Consider the following 26,185-nt stretch of genomic DNA (forward strand, 5'->3'; position numbering starts at 1 on the left):
AATCACGGCATAATCACAAGAGATTATCCCCATCAACATTTGCTGTGTAATATAAACTAATGAAGGGAACAACTCTCGTCCTATTTACAGGTTCCCACATGCTCAAGAATAGGGAGTAATACAAAGTATGTTATAAAAAAACTTTTTTAAAGAACAGATAATTATCTTGTTATTTCATTTATCCTCATAGGATTCGAAACTAAATTATATTTTAAAAACAAAAATATAGTTACAATGAGAAATGTTCTATTATACTTTAGAATGCAATGCTTTGTATTTAAAAGGTAAATATAATCCTGAAGTACTTTCCATAGAAGTAGTAATCTTTAGTATCCTCTAAGAATATTTCGTGCTTATTGGTTATATAAAGAAGTTTATAACAATAAGCATTAAAGGACAACTAGAGGCTCACTTTTATTATTTTTTTTCTGAGTTTATTTTAAAAGAATTCTACATTTAAAAAGGAATAGACAGTACGATATTAACATGCTCAATAAAAACAGCTTAGAAAATGTCTTATGCAAGGTCATAGTAATTTGCTTCACTTCTGGCAAAAAAAAAAAGGAAAAAGTTCTCCTCGAACTGCACTGACTACTTCGTGTGTTAAAATGGTCTCTTGTCTCATGCAACAGTCTGAGAAGTATGCTACTCTATACTAATAAAACTAAGAGGAAACCTCAAAACAAAATTAAAAACAAAATATGTAACTAATTATTTCAGTTGAGATATAAAACTTTATAGGAACATGTGCTTTTTATAATATAAAACACAAAAGGTTATCCTCATTATTAAGTCTGTCTGAATACCTACTACCATTCATATCCAACTGCATGGAGGAAAGACACAGCACTGGACTTGGAATCAAAGATCGTATTTGAATCTGAGCTCAGCCTTCCAGTTTTATTTCAAAAATAAAGTAATGTTTATTACCCTCACCCTCCCTGACACTGTTATACCAAAGCAGCAGGCATCTATTTTCTTTTTTGTTCCCTCAGGACATTCTTCCTGAGTTTGAGGACAAATAAATCCCAAGTAACGGAATATATGCCTCTCAGGTAAGAATCTTTTATATAACCTATCGGCTGTTAGAGCTTGATAATTAAAGCTCAACCTCTAACAGAGCTGAACAATGATAAAGGGCTGTTAGAAATGCCAAAATGAAAGTGAGTAGAATATAATAGTAATAATTACTATTATATGTGAATCAAAAATAGCCAAAAGAATGAAATTTAAGAAATATCGAGAAATGTGCCAGACACATTTTTTAAGTTAACAAAACCTTATAAGAGATATAAAAGACCTAAATAAATGGAGACATGTTTCTTGATGTAAAGATTATTATGAAGATTCCTCCCAAAATAATTCTCACATTTAACGAAATCTCTACTTTTCTTAACATTAAGAATAAGAGGCCACTTAAATTATTCTAACATTTCTATCGACAAATAAAATAGCCAGGACTTTTTTTTTTAATTGAAGGTATTTATACTGCCATGTATTAAAATTCATTACAAAATTCTAAGAGTTAATATGGAACTTATATAAGAATGGAGAGAGATCAACAGAACAGTCAAAATAAAGCACTAGTATATACATCAATGAATATATGAAAAGATGCTCAAAATCATCAGTAATGCAAATTAAAATCACAATGAGATACAACTACATTCCCAATAGAATGGCTAAAATTTAAGACTGACAAGTTTTGACAAGAATATGGTACAACTGGAACTCTCACACACAAAATGGTTCAATCACTCTAGAAAACTATTAGTTTCTTGCGAAGCTAAACATATGCTTCTCATACAACCAGCAATTTTACTCCTAGGTATTTAACTCAAGAGAAACAAAAACATATGTCTACACAGAGAGACATGCATAACTGTTCATAGCAGTTTTATTCAAAATGGCACAATACAGGAAACAACCCAAATGAATAAAAAATACTGGGATACATCTATATATTGGTGTATTAGTAAGAAAAGGAATGATTTTTTTGATATATCTAAAAAACATCAAAGTGAAAGAAACCATGCATAAATGGTTATATACTTCATAATTCAATAACATGACATTCTAGAAAAAGCAAAACTATAGAGACAGAAAACAGATCAATGGTTACCTGGGCCTGGGAGGCTGAGGGGAAATTAGCTACAATGGACACGAGGAAACTTCTTGGGGTTACAGTAACATTCCATATCAATTATGGTGGTGGTTGCTTGACTATATGCACTTTCTAAATTTATAAAACTATTCAACTAAAAGAGCATATTTTACTGTATGTAAATTATATCTCAAAACTCAAATAAAAATAAGTTCCTATATTTTTAAAAATCAATGAAAGTGGATAATTTATTCAATAGAACAATATAGAGACATATGACTACTTAAGATAAATACACTTGATTATTTCATTTAATGTAAAAAAAAAGAATTGAGTGGCTACTTTCAGTTTACTACAATGCATTTATATCAGAGAGTACCAAAAATATGGAGACAAAGAAACAATCGTTTAGGCATTCATTATAAAGGAACTAACCCTTAATTTTTTGCACATTTATAATGTGACGATCCTTTCCCCTTTCCTAATAGTTCCTTGGTTGATTTAGTAGGAAAGAATGACTTGGAAAAGCAGAGAAAACTTACTTTTCATTATCAGCTGTAGTCTCAGAGTTCAAGGTACTTTACGCAGAGAGATTTTTCTCCAACAGCAAATAAAAAGGGCCTCTTTTTAAAGGATGTAGTTAGTTGTACTTGGTCAAAATTTCTTTAAGGGATAGAGAATTGTCATATCAAGAGTTTGGTTAAGAATTTTGAAAAAAAATCTGAATTAGTCTTATCAAAAATAGCAGGGAACTGGATCTGACTTTATAATCTACTACTATAATTATTATAAATAAAAATATTTAAGCACCGAATATGTTAAATGTAGAATGAAAAGCTTTATGTGTAAAAGCAAAAATAAGCAAACAACACAATTTATGTTTTGATAATACTTGATGACATAGGCTTCTGTTATCTATGCTGTTTTAACTTTTGATAAGGAAATAAAGTTTGGAAATGGTAGAGAGCTCTTACTCACTTAACTATGAAGATCTTAAAAGAAGTTGGTTTAAATGAGATGAGGGTTAGAAGAGAACTAAATATAAGAAAAAAAGTTGATATCTGAACACAGAAGAGTTAGAAGAAAAACAAGAATATCTTGAAATTGCATGAAGTTTATAATGGACCAAATATTTTCACATAACCTTGTTTCATTTATAGAACAACTCTGTGAGTATTCCCATTTCACAGAGAAGGAAACAGATAGGAAGTAAAAGCAAAGAGCTACTAAGTGGAAGATCCAGGACAAATGAGTGGTCATCTATACAGGGTGAATTTCAGAGGATCCAAAAGAAGGTGAGTCTTTATCTACTAACATTCCACTCCCAAACCCCAACTTTGTGGATTCTACCAGTGTCTCTACTTGAGGTGAAATGTTCTCTTAAAGTTATCAGTGGGTGAGTTAACTTAGTAAATTGCTTTTTGCCATTTGCACATTACGAATTCCTTTAAGGTTGCTTTTCTTAATCAGTTAAGAACAAGGCCCTGAGGCTTTGACAGAAGGGGGAAGGGAGCTCTAGGATGGAAACAGAAGACATTGCCTAAGAGAAGGGCTGCCAAGGGAGGAGTTATGGGGCAGAGAGACAGAAGAGAATACAAGCTAGAAATGACTTCAGCAAATTAGGGATGGCAGGGAGGGATAGCATGGCAAGGACAAGTGAGGCGATGGCCTTAAAATCAGGCATGCACAATTTGATTCGGTGATTAAAAAAAAAACAAAACTCAGCCCAGCAGGAATTTAGAGAAGGGTAGAAAAGTGGTCTAAACCCAGGCCAGAAAACAAGATTACAAATGGAGGCTCCACTTAGTTTAGGGCAAAACATGCCTCTAGATCAATTCTCAAAGCCCACTGGATTTGAATTCCTGATTTCTGACCATTTCCATAAAATGCATTTATTCCCTCTTCCTCAGAAGCCAGCCTACCACTGTAACTGTTACATATGCAAGATATTAAACATAAGTCAAAGGAAGAAACAATCTTTGCAGTTTCTAATGTGTACATTTTTTCCAAGCTTTGTCTTCACAAAGATTGTAACTAAACATTTCCCAAGAAGACAGTGATGAGTATGGTAGGGCAAGGCCCATTTGAAGTCTGGGGTTCTAGGATAGAGATCTACAATTAAGATAAAGTGCTCTTGAAACAATCTACCCCGCCACCCACCTCACCCCCAAATTCCCATGATCCTCTGAACTACTCATCACATATTTTGTGTACCAAACGGGACATCAGTGACACTCCTGCCAGGTCATATGCAAAACTGTTTGAGAGCAAAAGTGTAAAATTAAAGGAGCAGCTAACAATGCTCTGTACCTTGAATGCTTCTTTTAAAAAAGGCTTTACATCCTTCACACGACCAGACGCCATAGTGATATCCTGACGCGTAGTCACTGCAGACTGCACAGAAGTGGGCATCCCTCTTTGAACTTGGACTAGTAACAGGGCTGGCACAACTGCTCCCACTAACCTTCCTTTTCAGTGTCTCTCTGGAGGCAAAGAAAACATTCATTGTAAAAGAGCATTAAGGGGAAAAGAGAGATTTTCTAGAAGGGGGGGGGGGGACCCAGCATGAACATTGCCCTCCAGGGTTCATGAAAAACATATTCCAGGAAATCTAATCAAGCAAAACCTTGTTACCAAGATCGACAAAGAGTCACATTGTTGGAAATGACTGATGGCTGAAAGTTGTTAGACAAGTTGATGCCCACCCATGCAGTAGTAACTACAGATGATGACCACTAGCAACTACGAATGGCTAGCTGTAGCCATAGGGGTGCACATCTCTGAGTGTAATAAGTGACCAGATTGAGCCTTACCCATAGTTCTGAACCACAAACAAGGTATGTGGTAGCCTTCAATAGTTCCTAGAGTTCATCGACACTGCATGGAGGGGCCTAAACTCACCTAACCATTTTCAAGTATCAGTCACTCCCAATAGTATCAGCTAATGCCCTTCAGAGTTTCCATTTAAATGGGGGAAGAAAAACCTTTTATTCTGCAATTTAGGATAAAGGTCTAGAATAAAAATAACCATAACAGGAGTAGCAAATGGACTTTAAGTTATATTAAGGTAAATACTGTATGTACTCAGGTTTAGAGAAAGGGGGAAGGGAAAGAATGAAAAGGGAGAGAAGGGAGAAAAAAAAGGGAATGAGAAAGTGGAAGAGAGAAGAAAAGGAGTGAACACATGCCTGTCCTTAAAGGCGGCTTTGAAGAAAACAGACTCTCAGTGCTGCGTGGAGGGGCAGGGACTTGTGTGGAGGAAGCGAGAGCCAAAAACATATCTGCAAGTTCCTGATTTTGCTAGGGTATGTTTCTTTTGGAAAAGAAATAGAGGTATGATTTATAAATGAAGGTAATTATTATGGTTTAAATTACCCAAATGTTAGCAGAACTCTGATTAGAATTCATGCTCAGAAACAAAATATTTCTTCAGTTAAAGACAATAAAAAAATGTTACTTTAAAAAAGTTATCTATAATTTTTATATTCTCTTGTATTTTTCCAACAAACAAAAAGTTTTTTGAAAAGGGGAAAAATAAAAACACCATGTAACATGGCTTTCTCAAAGTTTTACAATGGCATTTGAAAGTAATGAATTTCAATATCTGATATGCTATAACTTACATTTTGGTTGTTTTAGAAGTTTATCTTCCCCTCATACTTCTTCCTATACAACCCCTTCCCTCCAGTCATAATTATCATTAAAAATATTATAAATTAAATGGAAATAACCATCACATTACCTTGCATTTAAAAAGTACAAATATTCCTTTTAACTTCTAGAAATTTCAACTAAAGTCTACATTTCAATAGTTTTCCATTGATCTCTATAAAATGTCATTTTACTTCATTGTTTAAAAGTTTGTACCAGTTGTTGTCTGTCTTTTCAGGCTTTATGTGTTTAGTATTTCATTTAAGCTGTAATACTGCCAGTTACATTTATCCTGAAAACAATTTGTCATGAATACTAAATTGTGATTTTATTACAAAAAAAATCTAAATTGAAAGTATTTCCTTTTCAAACCCAAATCACTTCATCAAGAAAAAATGATTTAAATTTAATCTTTATTGTCTAAAGACAGTAGTCACAATAATGAATTCTCCCCACAACACAGATTTACAAAAACTTTTTAATGAGAACAGAATATCAGAACAGATATTCTAGAATTCAGAATATGTTTTAAGTGCCCTAAGTAATCCACACGACTAATAAAAACCTTGTATAACACATATCTTTCTTCTCACTAAATCATAAAGTGATTTGAATAATGCCCATCAACTACAATTCAGAATGAAGACTGGATTTACCTGTTTACAGGTAAGGTGTGTTCTAGTGATCTTGCTTCACACCAAGGACTCTTTTGAGGTTCTGCATACAGAAGTGACGACTGGCAATGGAGCGCTAAAGGAGAGAGGTGCCCAGGAGTTGGCCACAACACATTTGAGCTTGTGGTCTGTCGACCGGGCCCACCTTCTGAGTTAGTGGCACTGCTGGGAATACTGTAATTCATCACAGCAGGGTTATAGAATGTCATTGTTGAATATTCATGGTGGCTCTCTACATAAGAGGAAGGTATGTATATGGGGCCGTGCTCCAGAGGAAGGACAGATTGACTGCAGTTGTAGGAGGCAGGAGAATTAAGGCTAGATGGTGAGTTTTTGATATCCATGTCTTGAATAGGTAACATCTGAGAAAACTCCTTGTGAGAAGAGCCACAAAGTGACATTATAATGTTCTCAAAGTCTCATGGGCAGGTGTAACGGCTGTAAGGAATAACAAAGGGCATGTCTTAGAGCTACAAACATACCTATTAAAAATGTTCAAACATTTTTATTAAACACATACACATACTTCGTGAGCTTAAAAATACATCCTGAAAGATATACATGAAAATATTAATATCAGAGGGATGAAAAGTTGAGTCACGGAACTTTCTTTTTCTATTTCATTCACTTCTTCATTGCTTTTGTTGTTGTTAACAAGAATATTATTTACCATGAGAACTTATTATAAAATCCTCTTTAAAATTAAAAAACACAGGATTAAGTAAAAGTGACACTGTTTTTTTTTTTTAATCTGGAACAAGATAAGCATTATAAGTTCTTATGGATAAACAATAACCAGGAAAACCCTGAAAGAGCAGATCGATTAGCAGGACCAGCACTGACAAACATTCAAATATACCATGAACCGCCAATAAAAAAAAAAAAAAAAAAAAAGGAATAGACAGGCCGATGTAATTGTGTCAGTAATCAATTCACTGCCTCACAGCTTCCGATGCACCCTTCGATATATGCTCTACGATAAACAGAATTCCTATAGAATTTAAAGTGAGCCGATGCTAAACTTTATCAGTAGAGGGCGCGCTACAGGGACACTGCAAGAAGAGGAGGCTGCTGTGATTTCTGGCCTTCTTGGCCAGGGCAGAGGCCAGTTGTGTGGGTGTGAAGACGTGCGGGGGAGCCTGGCCCAGCCGCTGGTCCAGAATGAGGTCCCGCTGCAATCTTGCGGCCTGGGAGGTTAAGAGTTTCCTTATAACTTATACTTAGTTTCTTATAATAGTTAATTAATTATAAGTAATTATTTACATCAAACCTCCCCTTTTGAACCTATTGTATACATTTTATCTCTTGATTTGGCCCATACTGCTAAAAAACAGAATGGAAAATCCCAAAAGAGCAAATTCAAAAACGCAAAAGGTTTTAGAAATTGAGTTTCTGATAAAGGTGGTATCTCAAATCACTTGGAAAACAATGGTCAAAAGAATTACCACTGGGAAAGAATATATGCCAGAATAAACTCCAAATGGTCCAGAGATCCAGAAGTTAAAAGAGAAATGGAAGGAAGAGTGGGAGGGAAGGAAAAGGGACAAGGAGGAGCTGGGGCTGCACCCGTGCTGGAAGCAAACAAAGTAAGCCCCTTTATAAACGGGGTGTGGGGAAAACTTCGACTATGGCTCAAAATCTAGCTATAATAATAATAAAAAAGATGTGCATAAAAGCACATCAATTCAATACATAAAAGCAAATCTTGGCATATCATTAAAATATGCCATACACACACAAAAAAACACTAATGACAAATTGGAAATAAAAATATTTTCAACTTATATTAGAAGCAAGGGGATAATCTCACTAGTATCTAAAGAGAACCCTTAAATTAAGATTTAAAAAGACCAAAAACTCACTAGAAAAACAGGCAAAAGACAATAGCAAATAGAACACACACACCAAAAATAAAGGGAAAGCAAAGCACAAAAAGCTGCTCCAACTCATTCATAAAGGAGATACAAATTAAAACTATACCAAGATATAATTTCTCATTTATCATGTTTGGCAAAAATTCAAGTGTTTGACAACCCTTGGTAAGTCTATAGAAAAACAAGAATTCTCTCCTACATTGCTGGTGAGAGTGCGAAATGGCACAACCTCCATGGGGGTGTGTGTGTGTGTAAATTACATATGCCTTTACCCTTCGGACAATATGTCCACAATAAAAAAAAAAAAAATAGAATCATTTATTACCACTGCAAATGATTAAGACATCAGTTCCTCACTCTGAAAATTAGTAATTAAGGAAGAATCATTAAGTCTGTACCCTGCTTTTCAAAGGGGATCTATAGCTTATCTGAAGGTGGAGGGGAAATCCTTCTTTACAAAAGAATATCACCTAATAAATAATTCAGAAAAAAATATTTGGGTGAATAATTGGAGTAAATAAGTCAAAATGTTAACTACTAAATCTAAATGGTAGAGATGTGGACATTCATTATGCCAGTCTTTTGATTTTCTGTATGTTTGAAATTTTAAAGGAGCATTAGAGAAAAAGACAAAATACATGGTTAAAATTGGAACCCTTAAAAAAATAACTAATAATATAATGTGGAAAAAGGAACAATTACCACTAATAATGAGAATCCATGAGAGATCCTTAAGAAACTTGCCTTGAGAAGTTCTCCATCTTTAATATTTTCGGTTTCAGCTCTCACCTACTTCCAAATGTAGGCAGCTTGGCTTTCTAAAGCCCCAAATTACCTTCCTCTGCCATTTTCATTTGAATGCTTACTCCATTTGTCCTCTAAAGGCACTGTATCTATGGTGGTTTTAAAATAGCCCACAAATTCTTCACCACTTCTCCCTTCAAAAGGGAGAGCCTAACCTTCCCTTTGAGCATGGGCTAGATTTAGTAACTCACTTCTAATGAATGAATGATGGCAGAAGGAATCGTATGTGACTTTCAAGATTAGGTCATAAAAGGCACTGCAGCCCCTTCCTGGCTTGCTCTCTTGGATCACTCACTCTAGGGAACATTAGCTTCCATACTGTGAGGACACCCAAGCAACCCTACGGAGACCTCCTGCTAACAGCTGGCAGGAACAGCAGCCTCCAGCCAACAGCTATGAGAGAGATATTTTGGAAGCAGATCCTCCAGCCTACATCAAGCCTTCAGATGACTGTAGCCCTGGCCAACATCTTGAAGACGGAAGCTGGAATCATCAGTTTAGCTGCTCCTGGATTCCTACTCTCAGAAACTATATGAGATGTTTGTTATTTTAAGTTGCTAAATTCTGTGATAACTTGTTATAGCACACTAATTAAACAATTAAAACAATTTCCAAGATAAAATTCATCATTTTCCTCTCAAAATCACTTATTTCCTATCTGTGTTAATGGCAAAACGCATTAGTTACCTTTAACTTATCTTCCCCCGCCTTTATCCAAGGACCTTTTATCACCAAGGCACACTTTGTTTTTTCCCTGCATGGTGACTTTTCTATGCTGTCTTTTGCCACCATCTGAACACTCATTACTTCTTGTCTGTGAATCTGTAATAGGCTCCTTACTACTCCTTGTCCCTCATTTGCTCCTTCTTCAGGTCCACAGAGTGGCCAGATTAACATTCTTAAAATCCAGCTCTGATTAGTCCTCTGCTTCCCACCAGCCTCTGTAGTAAGTCACAGTCTTCTAACATTCAAGGCATTCCAACCCAAATTCCACTCTGATCTGCTATTTTCCTACAGGAAACCAGCCATATCCAAATAAGGAATATGTAAAATGCATTGGGAACTGGTTGGCATTTTATGCCTTAGCACTTTTCCCACTCTTAGCAACCTTACGGTTATTGACAGATAAATTTAATCCTTTTATTAGATTGCAACTACATTGAATCCTTCTTGGAAATGGAAAAGATGGGATAGGAGAATAAGAAGTAGTTAGATTTTAAACTACTTGAAAGCACATACTGTATTTTATTCACCTTCCACTACAACTAAATAAACATTTGTCATAAGAATATAAGGAAATGTGCTTAAAATACAAGATTTCACTAAGTCAAGGGTACTATTCAGAGATGGGAGCACTTTCAGTAGGCACAGTACTGCCTTCAGGGAGTCTCTGTAACAGATAAAATGACAAGGAACTAATACAAAGGTGCTACTGCTTCTAATCAACATTGATTGGCCACCAGGGACAGGAGAGAGAATGGCAGCTGGAGAAGAATTTAGGATTAAGGAAGTTTGGTTTTTTAAATATGTGCATTTATTAATCACGATTTACATAATTTCATGTTGCAATTGTCTAGATTCCCAATCAACATATACAATCCCTGATTCCTAATAGAAAATATGAAAGATAAAGCATGTAATGCTAATCATTGTCAAAATTAGCAGTTTCCAAACTTTTTTTTATTGTAGTAAAATACACATACAATTTTCCATCGTAACTACTGCTAAATGTACAGTTCAGTAGTGTTAAGTACATTCATACTGTTATGCAACCAATCTCCAGAACTCTTCATCTCATAAAACCTAAACTTCTATACCTGTTAAACAACAGCTCCCTCATTCCTTCTTTCCCCCCAGCCCCTGACAACCACCATTTTTTCTGTCTCTATAGATCTGACTACTCAGTAACTCATGTAAATGGAATCATAGTATTTGTCTTTTTTGTGACTAGCTTATTTCACTTAGTATAATGTCTTCAAGGTTTATTCATGCTTTGTTTCATGTGTCAGAATTTCCTTTCTTTTTAAAGATGAATTCCATTTGTACTTATACACTACATTTTGTTTATCAAGGAAGAGATTTAAAGAGATGCTTGAAAACATTTACAATCCATGGAAATGACCTAGGTTAAAGTGAGTGGTTGACATAGGAGTGACCACAGGAATTGGTGATTAGGTCATTGGTAACCTTTTAGATGGCAGATCCAGGGCTGACGGCATTGTTAGAAGGCATTTATCCCTCAATCTCTCCAGAAAAGACTTCTTTTATTTCAATCCACCTACAATATACCTGCTCGCTGCGCTTATGTTTTCAATATTGCACCTTGACAATTGCATTTTAGTGGATTGCTTTCTCTTTATGATCTGAGTATATCTTATGTAGCCAAATAGTTCATCAAAAGACATTTAAAGTACTTTAATAGCACAACTTAAACCATATACATTATAATGAGAGCAAAATACTTGAGGTAACATATGTAACAAATTATATCTATGCATAATAAACTGTAAACTGGAGGTAATATTTAAATTTTGTATTTATTGAACTTTTTAAAAAAGGGGTAAGAAAACAAAGCTGGCTTACTAACTTTCTCATACAGAGTACCTCTCAAGGTAAACTTATATAAGGATATAAGAGCAAATTCAACACTCTCAATCATCAAATGAGGAATGAATTATATTTAGGAAATAATGAAACAGAAAAGCAGTGAATTTTAGAATAACAATTTCAATAAGACTTCATATTAATGCTTAAAAAACAAATGGTTTAAACAAAAAACCTTTCTCTTTTGTTCAATTACCGAATTTCATGTTATTTCAACTTTGCATTAATAAAGTAAGTGTGTATTTAGCAACTTAACATAAGTACTTCAGCAAAGCCAACACATCAAACTATCAGAAAACCACGTCTATCTTTTCCTTTCATTAGGCCTTTTAGAAACATAAAGCTTCTACTGACATAAACTGAACAGTAGCATGGAAATTCATGAACTGGAAATAACAATTCCCATTACCCAGCTGGAAAATGAACATATGATTTAAAATGAATATGGCATCTCTCTCAGAAGCAGAGACTCAATCCTGCCATTGATTTCCACCTTATAAGTGAAATGTTCATTCTCAGCCCAGAAATGCTGAAATGACCTGTCAGACACACACTGCCAAATGGCAAATGCTATGATTCATCCAATCAGGTGACTTTGCTTAGAAAATTTGGATTTCACATATATACTCCGAAGAACCTCTCTAGAATTTCTACACATCCCCAATACCATGAAAATTAATGAGAGACATCTGGTTGCTGGACAGTGATTAAAAGGTTATGTTGCTTTTTGGCTGGATATCTTTTAGATGTATCCAGATTCATGTGACAACTATTCATCAGTGAAATCTTGGATAATTAGTAACACAGTAGCCAATGAAAAGAGTTTTTCTTCTTAAGCAAAGACACAAGGAATGATAAACTTAAATCATCGTAGAAGACCTAGAGACAGAACAGGGAGCAAAAGGGAAGCCTTCTCCACTGGAGGTCCATAAAAGTAGATTAAAAAAAAAAAAAAACTGGTCATTTGAGTAGTCCTACTCTAAAACTTGAATCTGAACTGGTTAAGGAAAGAATCCCCCAAAGTTCAAATTTCTTCAACATTGTTGGACAGGATTTTCCCCACTCATTTGAACACCCCAGCATTGCCTCAGTGACCACAATATCTGGCACAAGAGGGAAAAACAGTCTCTAAACAGTTTAACTGTTGGGTCTGGTAGGCATGGAATTTCACCTGGGCAACAAAAGAACATCCTGATTCTAAAGATTAATTTCTTTGCATGTCAATTTTCTTTAATTAGTCATCATAGCCCAAAAAAAAAAAAAAAAATTGGCCCATACCGTTTGTGACAAATAGCCTTTGTCTTCAATCCAAAAACTTCCCTCTCCCATTCCTCCAGCACACACACCTGTGTTGAGCCCTCTCCCGTCACATTATGCATTCAGTGGGAAAGCTTTTTATACACGTGGGATTATAGCGTTCTAGCGTTCTAACGTATTGGCTGGAAAATACATTACAGTTCTTAAACTGAAATGAGTTTTTTAAATTATAAATATTGTCAACGACTCCTTGGAGAAGAAAAGGCAGGCCCCAGAAATAGCAGAAAGACACTGCAGAAAGAATAGACTGATTTTATCAAAGTACTTATCAAATCTAGGTAAAGAACAAGAAAGCAGTCACCACCAGGCCTGTTTAAACATATATTCTGGCCCAGTGGACAGAATAGTACACGGGGTCCTAGTCCCAGCTCTGCCTGAAAGCCAGATGAGATTAGACAAATGAGTTTCCATGTATTCTTCAGTAGAAACAGGGACCTAATATGGGCTACACCTTTTCGGTGCTTGAAGGATAAAGTGAAATGATATATGTGAACACATTCCATAAAGTATTATCACATATCCAAGAGGACGAAGTCAATCTATTGGCATGTGCCACTGGATAGGCCTATAGTGTTACACAGAATGTCTAAACAGTTTAGGCTAAAATGCCTTTACGGCCATCCTGAAGATGTTTGCCTAATTTTTCTTTCTTAACTTCTGTTTTACAATCCATCACCACCAATCCAAATAACTGAAGAGCTGGTAACCTGTCAGCACTGTGTGGAGCATAAAAAGGCACATTCTTTTTATGCTGTATTCCAAAGCCTGCCCATCACACTTTCCAAAGCATTCAGTTCAAACACCCATATCTGTGTGCCTCACAGAAGTCATAAGTTCTCACTCACAAAGCAGATACTAGAAGGAATTTCATGGAAAAGATAAAAAATATTTAAGTGTCAAACATCTTTGATGTGTATAAGTGGCTGTTTGCCAATCATTGGCCTTAAATGTATCTTCTTCCAAAGCAAAGTATTAATGCTATCAGTCAATTTACTGGTAACTAGGAATAAAAGAAAAACTCCAAATCACCATAGAACTGATTGTTAATAATCAACTCACATACAACTCTTAAAAACATGTATCTTCCGAAATGAGAAAAACCTGATTTCCCTAGAATCGCATTGGAATTTACTGAGCCAAACAGGAAACAGAATTTTGAGGGCTTGAAAAGGGAAGAGGACAGAATCTCAGGCCCAAGGTTATTACATGCTATGACAGAGGTGTGGAGGAAGAACCCATCAACCTTCTCATCTGGAAGTTTCTGCTCCTTCCTGATACTAACAGTTGGAGAAAATGCTCCACTGTTAGGAAAGTGAACCACATTCAAACATTCATTGGGGCACAATGGGAAAGAGTTATGGGTAGAGAGATTCGAAAGACATGACTAATACAGAAGTTAAACTAAATACACTCAGTCCTGGGTTTGACAGTAGAACACAAAACATTTAGCAATAAAAGGTTGCAGTGCTGCTTTGAGGAAACAGACAAGTCCAATAATCTGTCTTTCCAAGTGACCCGCACTTTGCCGCCCATTCTCAAATATATCCACGCAAAGATTCCCTGCTAAAGGCCCTTAATTAAGAGCTATAACACTTCCAGTTAGAAATGCCACCTATCCAGTTTGCTGGTGCCTCATAAACTTGCCACTGCATATCCTAGTTATTGCCACTGTGGTTCTCCGAAAGGGAAGTTGCATGCTTAAAATACAGGCCGTTTTTCATAGTGTAAAGGAAAAAGGAAAAAGACATCATCTGACTTATCTTTACTAGGGGTGCCTAGCAATAAATGGCCCCTATTTACTGAATTGAATAATGTATTAAAAGGTAAAGAATATTAGTTTGCAAAAGATTTTGCATCTATGTCCTGCAGGAAATTTACATGTCAAAGTATGAGCACAGAAAACGAAGAAACCCCGATATCTACAAATAAATTGGGCACAGACCATAGCTCCTATTCAGGAAAGTATTTTAACTTAAGCAACCACAATCACTCTATATTTTATTTTAAATGTCTACAAATTGTCATTTTCAATCAATCTTTTGTTCCTCACTATTTGATAATATGTAATTTCAGGTAACTTTCTTAATCTCAAGTATAATAAAAGTATTCCTTAGATGCCAAGATTATAAAGGAACAATAAGTTCTATTAATATGATAAAATATATTTTAAACTGCTTTGTATTTTAGTTTGAGATAATTAATGATATATACCGTAACCAAAGACTTTAACCACATTGGTCCAAACTTGCTAAGAATTAAATCCATTAGCCCAATATGAAGGTAACACTTAGTCCAAGTCTCTAGTTTCCCATTTGCAAAATTTATCCCAAAGTATACAGGTTTAAAACAAATTACTACAACCTGACTCATTCCCCCAAATGAGGGGACTGATGTTTTCTTTTGAGAAAAGGGAAGACAATTATTTCTAAGTGAAAACATACTGAAGAGCAAAACTATAAAACCAGCGAACAGATCAGGATTTCCAGGGGTTGGGAATGGGTGGAGAGGGTTGACTACAAAGGCATAAAGGGGACTTCCGGGGTGATGGAATTGTTCTATGTCTTGATTATGGAAGTGATTACATGACTGCATGCAACTTTCAGAATTCCCAGGGGGTACAACTGAAGAGGCTAGATTTACCGTATGTAAATTATATTGCAGTAAGCCTGCCTGCCTTAAAAAAAAATACTGTCATGTCTAAAACAACCCGCTGGCACTGAATAGTGAAGTCTAACATTCAAGTACATATATATACATTCCTTGAGGGGTCTAGATGTAAGCATCAAAAAAGTTACCAGTAAGTGATTCGAATTCAGCATGTTACATTTTTTATTATATAATTAGAAGTACAAAATGACTCAAAACACAAACTAAAACTATCAAAAGATATATTGTGAATCATTATCTATTGGATACACATTTATGGAAAATTATAATCTTATTCCTAAAAATGGACATCTCAATATCTACTAAATGCTAATTATATATTTCTGGGTTGAATTTAGTAAATTTTAACTTTTCAGTATTGTAAATAAATTTTTAGAAACGTAAAAAGTGATTAGATTCGTTCAAGTCTCTCACAACCACTATGAAATGTGTCCTAAATCTGTGTTTAATTGATTTCAGAGACTTACACACATCTTAAGTGTTACAGAAAAATGGCTGCTTTTAAAATAAGAATGTTTCAGTAATTCAGCTGAAAAAAAATGCTGGAACATAAAATGAAATCCTAAGGTTTATGTTTTAGGATTTCATTGATATTAGATATTGATGAACAGATCCTTACATTTTCCCCCTTCTAGAATGTATGCAGAAACATATTTGATTTTCTGCAGGAAAAAAACAGTCAAAGTATGCAATGTTTTCATAGTCAGTACATTTACTTTTTACAATACTCACAGCACAAACCTTTTCACATGTTCACTTTTAAACAAATATCCTTCTCTATATACAGAGGAAAATAGCCACTGCGAAGTTAGAAACTTAAAACAAAAGTAAAAGTTCCTAACGGAATGTCCATGTAAATACCAGAAGTCAAACAAATTAAGACAAAATCTTTCTTCCAAAGATTTGTGTGCCCACCAAAGTGCAAAGTCGCTTTGTTAAAAGCTGGTAAAATTGAGTCAACCTTATTTTCCTAAATGAAAATCCACTCAAATCCAGTTTTTTTTCATAAAATTAATATTCCCTTGATTTAATTTTGTACTTCCAATATGAACTAGGCACAAAGGGTTAAAAAACAACAGTTGGGTTCCTCTTAAGCAAAAACAGCGCAGAACTTAATCTTGCTCAGTACGCCCAGGAGAAGTCAATACGCTTTCTGATACGACAGAGGAATGCTAGTTAATACTTTAAAACACTAGTCACCTGTCTGATTCATACATGTGCATCTTCCCAGGCCCACAAAATTCAAGCATGAAACATCTTCAACTTTCCGTCAACATTTCACCCACTGTTGAGAAATCCATCAAGAAAATCTAGATGAGTGTTTTCTTTCAAAAAGACATGTGTATTAGCACAATCAACCTGGAGCTTACGTGCGCAAGGTAATTAAGTAAGTTAACTTGACGGCGTTTTCAATAAAAATAGAGCATAAAATTTCTGTTTCTAGTAGTTTCCAAGACGGTGGGCTTTCTTGTTTTGCGGGGGGGGGGGGGGTACATTGTCTTTTATTTTCAAGATTACTGGTTTCCCAACGCAGGATTTCAAACAGAAAATCAGACAATTAAATCACACCTTGAGCAAAGGGGCACTTACCTTCCTTTACAATCTCTAAAACGCCGACACGTGCTTTCTCCGGAGTAGTTCTATTCCCCGCACCTGGCTGGCAACCACCAGCTGCGAAGAGTGAGCTCACCTCAAGCAGCCCACACCCGGAATGCCAGCCTTTACCCGCAGCACTGAATGACAGTCACAGCCTGAGGGTCCCTCTCCCGCACGGCTCCCGCCGCCTCCTCTCTGCCTTGCAAGTTTCCGGAGGCGATTCTCACAACCCCCGCGCTTCCAGCGTCCAGGCAACAGGTGCGAGGGAGTGGGTATCAAAGAGTCTAGCAGCCCGAGACACTGCAAAGACCACAAACGACTTAACCAGGAGCCTCTTCTTCCTTTTAAAGACTGGGGACGTGGGGGGCGGAAAAAAATCCAAGGGCCCACGTGACCACCGAGCGGGCGGCCGGGAGATCTCGGGAGGACCCGGGCTTTTTGCCTGGAGATCCAAACTCACCTGGGCGAAGCGGGAAGCTCCAGGGCAGGCTGTCTGAGCGCTTCACAGTCACCGGCAGGGGTAGCAAAACACAGGTGGCGTCCCTTCCCCAGCCTCGGGTTTAGCAGGGCCTGAGAATCTGCATTTCTAACCAGGTTCAGGAGTGATGCTGAAACTTATGCTGCCAGTCTGGGGACCACACTCTGAGGATCACGTCCCTAGACCCTGACCCACGTGGGCCTGAGAGGGACTGGATGCTTCTGGTCAATGAATACAGAAGTCTGACTTTAAGAATCTAGTAGTGAAACTAGAAAGGCTTTGGGATTTGTCCAATCCCCAGCTGCAAGTGCAATCGCGTGTCCCTGGAGAGGCAAAGTCATCTCGCCGCGGCCCAGAGGTGGAGGCTGTGGGTTCTCAGTTCTCAGGGCCTGACTGGGAAGGCTTTCGCGTTAGATAAAATATCCCAGGAACCTCCTCAAACTCACCTATTGTAAGGAACACTCTGGGGAAACTCTGTGCCTCCTCCGTGACAAAGACCCCATTTACTGCAGCGCCTTTGCCAAACTCACTCCGCAGGCGAGCGTCCCCTGGTGGCAGCTCCAGTTCCCCCAAATTCTCCTCACTCCGTTAATAGCTCACAGTGTGAAGACTAGGACTATATGATGGTTATTGAGAAGCAAGTGGCTTTAGGGCAGCCATCGATGGCAAAAAACAAACAAAAACAAAAACAAAAGAAAGGTAAGTAGATGTCCCATAGGCCATTTTGAGACCCTGGTGCCACATTTTTGCCTAATTAATCACCAAACTATCCATACATATGGCATAAGGGACATAGTTCTTGATCTGATTGTGAGTCCAGATCTCTGATAGAGGAAAGCCAAAGGGGTATTTGGAGGGAAATTTTTACAGTGCCAGCCTTAAGTGTTTGGGCTTTAGTCCCTAGAGGGATTCTGTCGTCCTCTCAGTTTATAAAAGTGAGGTCCACAGGTGATGGAGACAGGTTCCAAACATTGAGAGAAACCTATAAACGATGGTTATCAAAAATCTGCTCCACCCCTGGTCAATTTCGTTGAAGTCAGGACTCCTAGATTCTCAAGTTGTGTCAAGATCAAGCAGTTTCCTGATCTTTGAGGCAGAGAAGTTCATTTGGATAGGAGAGTGTGTTGGCTGACCCAATTCACCCCATGAAGGACCATAGAAGACAAGACACTTATCTTGGCTTCCCTCTCCTGGGTGTCTCTCCAGGTACCCAGTATCCATATGCTCCTTCCTTCCACCTTAACCCATTTCCCATTTAGAAAACAAAAACAAAACAAAAATGCAGCTCACTGCCGGTGTTCATTTAATTTTACATAAACACACTCTGAGGCTGAGGCAATGTGAAAATAAAATATAAAGACTGTTCTTGAAGTAATTTCTACACAGGACTTGTCTCTAATCCTATTGTAACAGAAATGTATACGTAAATCGGATTCATCAAATGAATCTTCAGCTAACAACCATTTGAGAACATGTTAACATCACATGTAGGAATGCTGTTTTCTAGGATTTGACATTTTAGCAATGAAGAATTACTATATTTTGTAAATGGAAATACCACTACTAAAAACGGAATGCTATTAAAACAATGATCTCATTTGTTTCCAAAGACTATTGATATACTAGAGTGAAGTAAAAATAATAATAAAAGTGAGAGATTTCACGTTAGATTAGGACTGTAATCTACAAGTTATTGCAGGGTAAATGCTGCAGCCGCAAGTGCTGCTGTCGAGTATTTTCAGGGCAACCGAGAAAAGGGTTAAACAGAAAATCTTAGATGGTTAAAAAGATTAGTTTCACTTGGTAGTATTTACTTGCTAATAAGATACCTCTAGAATGAAAATTATTATGAAGGAATTTCAGTCATGAGCCAACAGGCAAACAAAGGTGATGGGAGGGTGAAGAAAACTGACATCTATCAAGCATCTATATCATGCCAGAAAGCGTGCTAAGCGCTTGGTAGTATCTCATTTAATCCTCATGCCAGCTCTATAAACTAGGTAATATTGACCTCACTTTTCAGATGAGGTAGCTGAGTCTCACAGAGCTTATATAAGCTACTTGAAGCCACAAAGAGAAAGGAACCCATTAACAACAATGTTTTCATAGACAGCTACCACTTATTGGGCATTTAGCCATGCTCCACTTTCTACATATCACCTAATTTTATACACAACAAGCCTATGAGGTAGATTCTATTATTAAGTATCCCCATTTTACAGTTAAGAAAATGGCTAGTCAGTTGCTGAGAAGGACTTGAACCCAGATCAGACTTGAACCCAAGACTCGTGTTTTCTTCCATACCATGACTGCAATCAATTGGAAATAAAGATGGCTTGAATGTCAAGACATTGTCTCTCCTGCAGACAAGTCTCACCTCAAAGCCTCCTGCCACCTGTGACAAAGGCTTCTGTTTAACCCTGGAACTAGAGTCCCATATTTGCTGTGATGCTTCCTTCAGAATGTGTTCCAGTCAGGGGAACAGCATGTTCTCTTTATAAAGACCCTCAGACACCCACAGAAGCAGTTTGTTACACAGAGAAGCTTCACTGCAGGAAATATTAAGCAAAGAGAATGAGTGGGAGTGAGTACATTTCCTTCTGACTCACCTTGTGGATCAAGAAAGATAATGGTACCTTAAGGATAGGACTTTTGCCTGGTTTAATGTGAATGAAGAGAGTGATTATTCCAACTCTACCTGAACCATGACCAAAACTAAGAAGGAATTTTTTACACAGTTTTTAATACCAATAGCTAGACCAAAAAGCACCCTGAAATCTTGTGTTGAAGATGTGCCTCTGCTCAGCAGAGTTCCCATCTCATTTACACCTCACCCATAACCTACCTGCCTAAGGAAGCATCCACATGGTATGACATTGAAAGGCTTATCTCTCCCCAAAATACCCTGAAATCGGGACTGAAGTCCTCACCATTCAGCCATCCTTTGGGGTTAAATCATTGGATTGTTAAAGTTCAATCTTGTTATATATGATGGGTAATATTAAATTACTAGCATTTATGATTACACTAGTGAGAGCCTGCAAGATGAGCTAAATATTAACTGGGAAAGCAAAGGAGGTCAGTGTAGGACAGGTATGTTTTACTACAGGAGGAAGAAAAAAGAAGCCTCTCTCCATTTAGGGTGTACGTTTCTCATCTTGCCTTTCTCTATCTAATGAAGTCTTACCCATCCCAAAGCTGAGAGCCTGAGTAAAGTGAAAACCAGGATAACCCAATGAAACATGCACACTGCCTACCCACAAGTCTCATCCTGTTTCATCCTGCCTGCATGGCGACAGTGTAGTGCAAATCTTATATCTCTAGGATTCCCCATGGTAGCCTAGTGCCCATAGCACTCATCTAGTACAATCCAGGCATTCAACAAATACCAGCTGAAGGCTTCAATTTGGAAAGATCATAGAGAAAGGGGATTTTTTTTTTTTTTTTTTTTTTTTTTGTAGCAAAGAAACTACAGTGAGGCAAAACAAACAAAATCCTGTAGAAGGCCAGAAAGCAAAAGCTGATGTGGACAAGTGGAGGGGAAGGAGGATTCCTAAAAAAAGGCTAGAAGACTGTCGAGGTATAGGATGGCTTTAAGTTGACACTCTTTCTCTTCTGAACCTGAGGACAAGTGAAAGGATTTAGGTCCTGAGACGCTCTTACTTGCTTCAGAGTATAATACCAAGCTCGTACTTCATATTATGTGGGTATAAATTGGTCTATTTTGAGAGAATCTGAGAGACGAAACCCTAAACTTACATGATTAATAAAAGAGAAGTGAAAGACTTGTTAAACCTGCAATAACACCTTTATTCGGTGGCAATAAATGGGAAAGGTGGGATTACTAATGTGATATATCAGAGGTTATCTCAGCTGCTCATAAATCAAGGTTTGTAATATAAAATATGATACTTGAAAGTTGAATTGGGGTAGAGCTCTTCAGGATCATGTTTTTTGTGGAAATAAAAATGAACCTAATATTTATGTATCTTTTCAGTTCAGGCACCACAGTAGGCAGGCTTGCACAGGTAGGTTCATTTTCATTTCTTTAATCCTCATAACTTCCCTATGGCTGTCCCTGCTTTATAGACGGGGAAACTGAGGCCCAGAGAGATGATATTTCTTTTGTAAGGTCACACATGTGCATGTGGCAGAGTGAAAGTTCCAATCTAATGTTGTCTACCTATATGCTAATCTCTTGCTTTCCCCACTGTTACCCTACGATGCTTCTCTTATTTGTTGCATAAATTGAGGCATATTTGTCCTGTAGTGTCCATATATTGCTGAATGAAATTTTGCAAAGTTCTTGTCTAACCATGGCCACTGCAAAGTTCTTGTCTAACCATGGCATATATTTACATAACTTTTTACTGACACATATTTCACTGGAGCCCTTAGTAAGATGAGCAAGGGCATAAGAAGCAAGGTAGACCTAACCTGATACCCGAGCGCCCAAGCCACAGGACAAGGATACTCCAGCCTGCAGCTGAAATGAACCACCTGGCAACCAGCATATGCAGTCAACTTCCTAAAAGTCAGCCTCATTTGTCTCAGTCTGGTCTTTGACATTTGCATGCATGCAGGTAAAGTAACTTTTTGTCCTGCCTAATACTCCTCGAAGGTACTTTAATTCCTCACAAATCTCTTATGTACCTTGAGTTACTAATTTTCAATTCATTTCAAACCAAACAGCATGAAAAATATACGTTCCTGTCTTCATCCCCAACACTGATTAAAGCAATTCTCTCTTGAAACTAGTTCCTGGAGGTCACTGACATGAATGTGATCACCCAGTTGAGAAAGAAAATGTTAAAGAACTATTAGAAATGGTGGCAAATTGTAACATGCAATTTACAAATGACTCAAATGCAATTCTGGAAATGCAGCTTTCTTACCTATTCTGGCACAGAATAAGAAAATATCAGTAATATCAAACAATATAATATCCCAGAAATTAGGTCAAAAAGCACATAAAGTATAGACAGGCATGCCTTAAGAGGCCAGATTCTAATAAGACTGTCTGATTCCATAGAGTTTAGAATTCAAAAAAATTGACTTAAGTTTTTTCTACTTCTTGTAAATGTATTTGACATTTTCAAGTTCTTTGTTCATGTCATGGAAAGTTACTAGAAACGTCTCATTGTGTCCTTTAGACACATGTCAACTAACACTCCAGTGATGCACATTGCATAATGGCTCTTATAAAAATACAGAACCCATCTTTTGCGCACAGAGAGAAGGTGCTTCTTTCATATATGTGATTACTTAATCTGAGGAGCCGAACCTGAGAAAGGAAGGGTCATCTCCATTTTTCAATCCCCTCCTTTGCTGGGAATTACAGCTAGGAAATGAACTTCTCCGAGTAGTTCATATGGCTTCTGAGAGATCACTAATGTTGTCCAATGTACTGGATCTCTGCATTCTCCCCCTTTTCTCTATTTTTTACATCTCTACATGTTTTTTCTATCTGTCTAGGCAGTTTTGCTTATAATCTCTCCTTCATGGTTCCTTACTAAGAGAACTGCCATCCTAGGATGAGACTGGCTTTTACAGTAAACAAAGCATTTATATGGTCATGTCATAATTCATTTTCACACCAACTCCGATGGTTTTATTCCCATTTAACAGTAAAGGAAATTTAAATGAGCTCTCCAGATTTACATTTACAGGAACCCAGGTCAGGTCATCTGACTCGTTATATAGGTCCATACCTACCTCCTCAAGGGAGATTCATTTCCTGTATTACCAGGTAGCACTGTGGTCTCTAAATGGTTGCTATATTGCTACTGCTAGTATCTGTAGGTTTGTGTCAGCCTGACCCCATCCCTCCCTTTACCTTTCTCACCCTATCTCAGTCTAAAAAACCATTCAAGCAAGAAAATTATTGACAGCTTCTTTAGTTATTTTCACTTTAAAATTATTCTGACACGACATTATATTTGTTCTTTCATAAAACAATCTTCTTTGAAAACACTTCTTGACCTTATGCATTTCTCTCTTTGTAGAAATGCCCCCTTAATGCTCAAAAACAATATGCTTTAAGTCCCTACCCGAGCCACAAGAGAATATGAAGGTGTTTGCTCTCAGATAACGAGATGACTACTATTCATTCAGCAATTGCTTGTAAACCCTTTATCTGTACTGTTTCATCTAATCCTCAAAACAATCTCACAAGGTAGGTACTATTTATGTTCCCATTTAACAAACGAGAAGACTGAGTAACTTGCCCGCCATTACACAGTAGCAAAAAGTTCAAACCAGATCCAGTTCACTCTAATGCCCATTCTCTCTGAACTGATCTCTCTAAAGCTTTATATTCTAGTCAAGAAAAGAAGACAAATGCCTAAGAAATGACCTACAATACCAGTCACAAATGATAAGTGACAAATGATTGGTGGAGATGGAGACATTTGTAGACATTCAGAGGATAAGAGTCGCTTCCCTGCGGGTTTGGGATCGTCTTAGAGATTTACATTAATCTCCAGAGCTCCTTACCTGAACTGACTGCATTTCAGACACAGGAAGTGCTGATCTCCCCTAGGGTCTCTTCTGAATTCTACAGGCGTCCAGTCCCAGCCTTGTATTCTTCCCTTTGAATCCCTCATTCTTCCACTCTGGCCTCTGGAAGCTGCATTCAGGGCACAAGATTCTACAGATACAATGGAGAACACAAAGGCATCAGTGCGGACAGGTCAGAAGAGCCCACAGCAGGTTGGAGTTCAGGCTTGGTTGGAGTCAGTAGAGCCTGGGTTGGAGTACCGGTTATATACCCTGAAACACTTTCCTGGCCTCTTTGATCTTCCTCTGTTGAATGGGAAGAGCATAAGAATCTAGCTCATACAATGATTGTGAGAATATAAAGAAAAGGTGTGTTATAACGTGCCTGACACCTGGTAAATTCTCAATAAATGGTAGTTTTAACAACCTAGAAGTCCTTGGAACAAAAGGCTTCACAGATGTAGGAAGGACTTGGCCTAGGAGAAGGCAAGGAGCAGGTGTCCTCGTTAGAGATGTTTGGGCTCAATTTCTATAAAGGACCACCTGCTATAGAGTTCGTTCAGATTTCTTAGAAGCTAAGTGTTGGCTTTACAACAGGTTCATGTCTCCCTCTAATGGATAGGAAAGAATAAGACAAGTCAGATTTCTATTTGTTAAATCAGAAGGTTTTGTATGATTCAATCTATATTATGTGTGATATCTGTAATGTGTTGAAAACTATATATTGCTCATTCAGCTAATTTCCAAGAGCAGCATAAAAGTGTGCTTTTGTCTTCATCCATTCCATATTTCATTCATTCAATACTTGTCATTTACTTACCCATATGCCAAATGATAAGTTATAAATATGTGAATAACTCCATGCAATAGCAAAAAAAAATGGGAAAACTCAATTTACATTGAGATGGAAAGACTGCCAAGATATACTAAGGGAAAAAAATCAGAGTATAGGATGGTGTAAATAATATGTTACCATTTGTTTATAAAGGGGAGGGGAAAGAATACATACACAAAATATGTTCAGAATAGGTACACAAAAAAAACTATTACCATTAGTTGGTTCTCTCCTAGAAGGGGAACAGAGTAATTTGAAAACTGAGATAGGAGAGTGCTTTCACTGTATTTCTTTAATATTTTTTAAAATTGTGAAACATGTGAAGGTATTTCCCAATCAAAAAAATGAATAAACCTTGAACATAAGACAGAAATGAATGAGGCAAGTACTGCATTCAGCTGCTCTGGAGGAAATTCACACACCCACACAGAATTGGTGATCAGTGCTGGGACAACACTATGCACAGTGTCCAACTGCTAGCAAGCAGAGAGAAGAGGCTCCTACCCTGGAGGGGAGAAGGGTGGAAACAGGAAAGGTCATTAAGGCCAGATCAGAGAGGACCTTCTGTGCCAACCTAAAGAGCTTTCACAAAATTCTGTAGGCAACAAGCCATTTAAGGAATTTAGCATGAGAATAACAGGTAGATTCACAAAGTAAAGTATTCTGGTGACAATGTGGGGGTTGGATTTGAGGATGTCTAGACTAGAGCAAAGTTGTGTCAGGGTCAGAGCCCTTTTCAGTAACTTCCCTGCTTCAAAGACCTGTTATGTAGGGTCAAAATACCTTAGGGTAAGGACAGGAATGGTTGAATCTGTGTTAAAGACGATTTATGATTTATAAAGATTTTATTCAGACTTGTTCTTGGTCTGGAGAGGAGAGGAAATTATCCAATAACTAAAATTTATTACAGCGTTCTAGGCATATTACCAATTACTTATTGAATGATACCTCATTAGTCCTCACAATGATCCTATAAAATAGGTCCTTCTACTCTGTTAATATTTACTGATGAGAACTGAGACTCAAGATAAACCAATTGCCCAAGGTCAGATAGCTCAAAACTGTCAGATGGATTTGAGCCCA

General features: G+C 37.2%; 1 protein-coding gene across 7 annotated transcripts in view; it reads right to left on the bottom strand.

Annotated features, from left to right (window-relative positions):
* Positions 1–26,185, bottom strand: part of ESR2 (estrogen receptor 2) — a 63,386-nt gene that overhangs the window by 36,424 nt on the left and 777 nt on the right. The window contains exons 1-4 of one of the 7 annotated variants that reach the window (XM_016141772.2): positions 17,752–19,008; positions 17,286–17,591; positions 6,412–6,867; positions 4,415–4,587 (exon numbers count right to left, since the gene is read on the bottom strand). In XM_016141772.2, coding sequence (XP_015997258.1) covers positions 4,415–4,587; positions 6,412–6,830 — 592 coding nt within the window. In that variant the 5' untranslated portion in view covers positions 6,831–6,867; positions 17,286–17,591; positions 17,752–19,008. Of the gene's footprint in view, positions 1–4,414; positions 4,588–6,411; positions 6,868–9,794; positions 10,382–17,285; positions 17,714–17,751; positions 19,009–24,264; positions 24,419–26,185 lie in introns of those variants that run through there. The other 6 variants (XM_036238308.1, XM_036238309.1, XM_036238311.1 and 3 more) reach the window with 6 other exon arrangements.

This window comes from Rousettus aegyptiacus, unplaced genomic scaffold (assembly GCF_014176215.1).
Source record: "Rousettus aegyptiacus isolate mRouAeg1 unplaced genomic scaffold, mRouAeg1.p scaffold_m13_p_3, whole genome shotgun sequence".
In the NCBI taxonomy this organism is placed as follows: domain Eukaryota; kingdom Metazoa; phylum Chordata; class Mammalia; order Chiroptera; family Pteropodidae; genus Rousettus; species Rousettus aegyptiacus.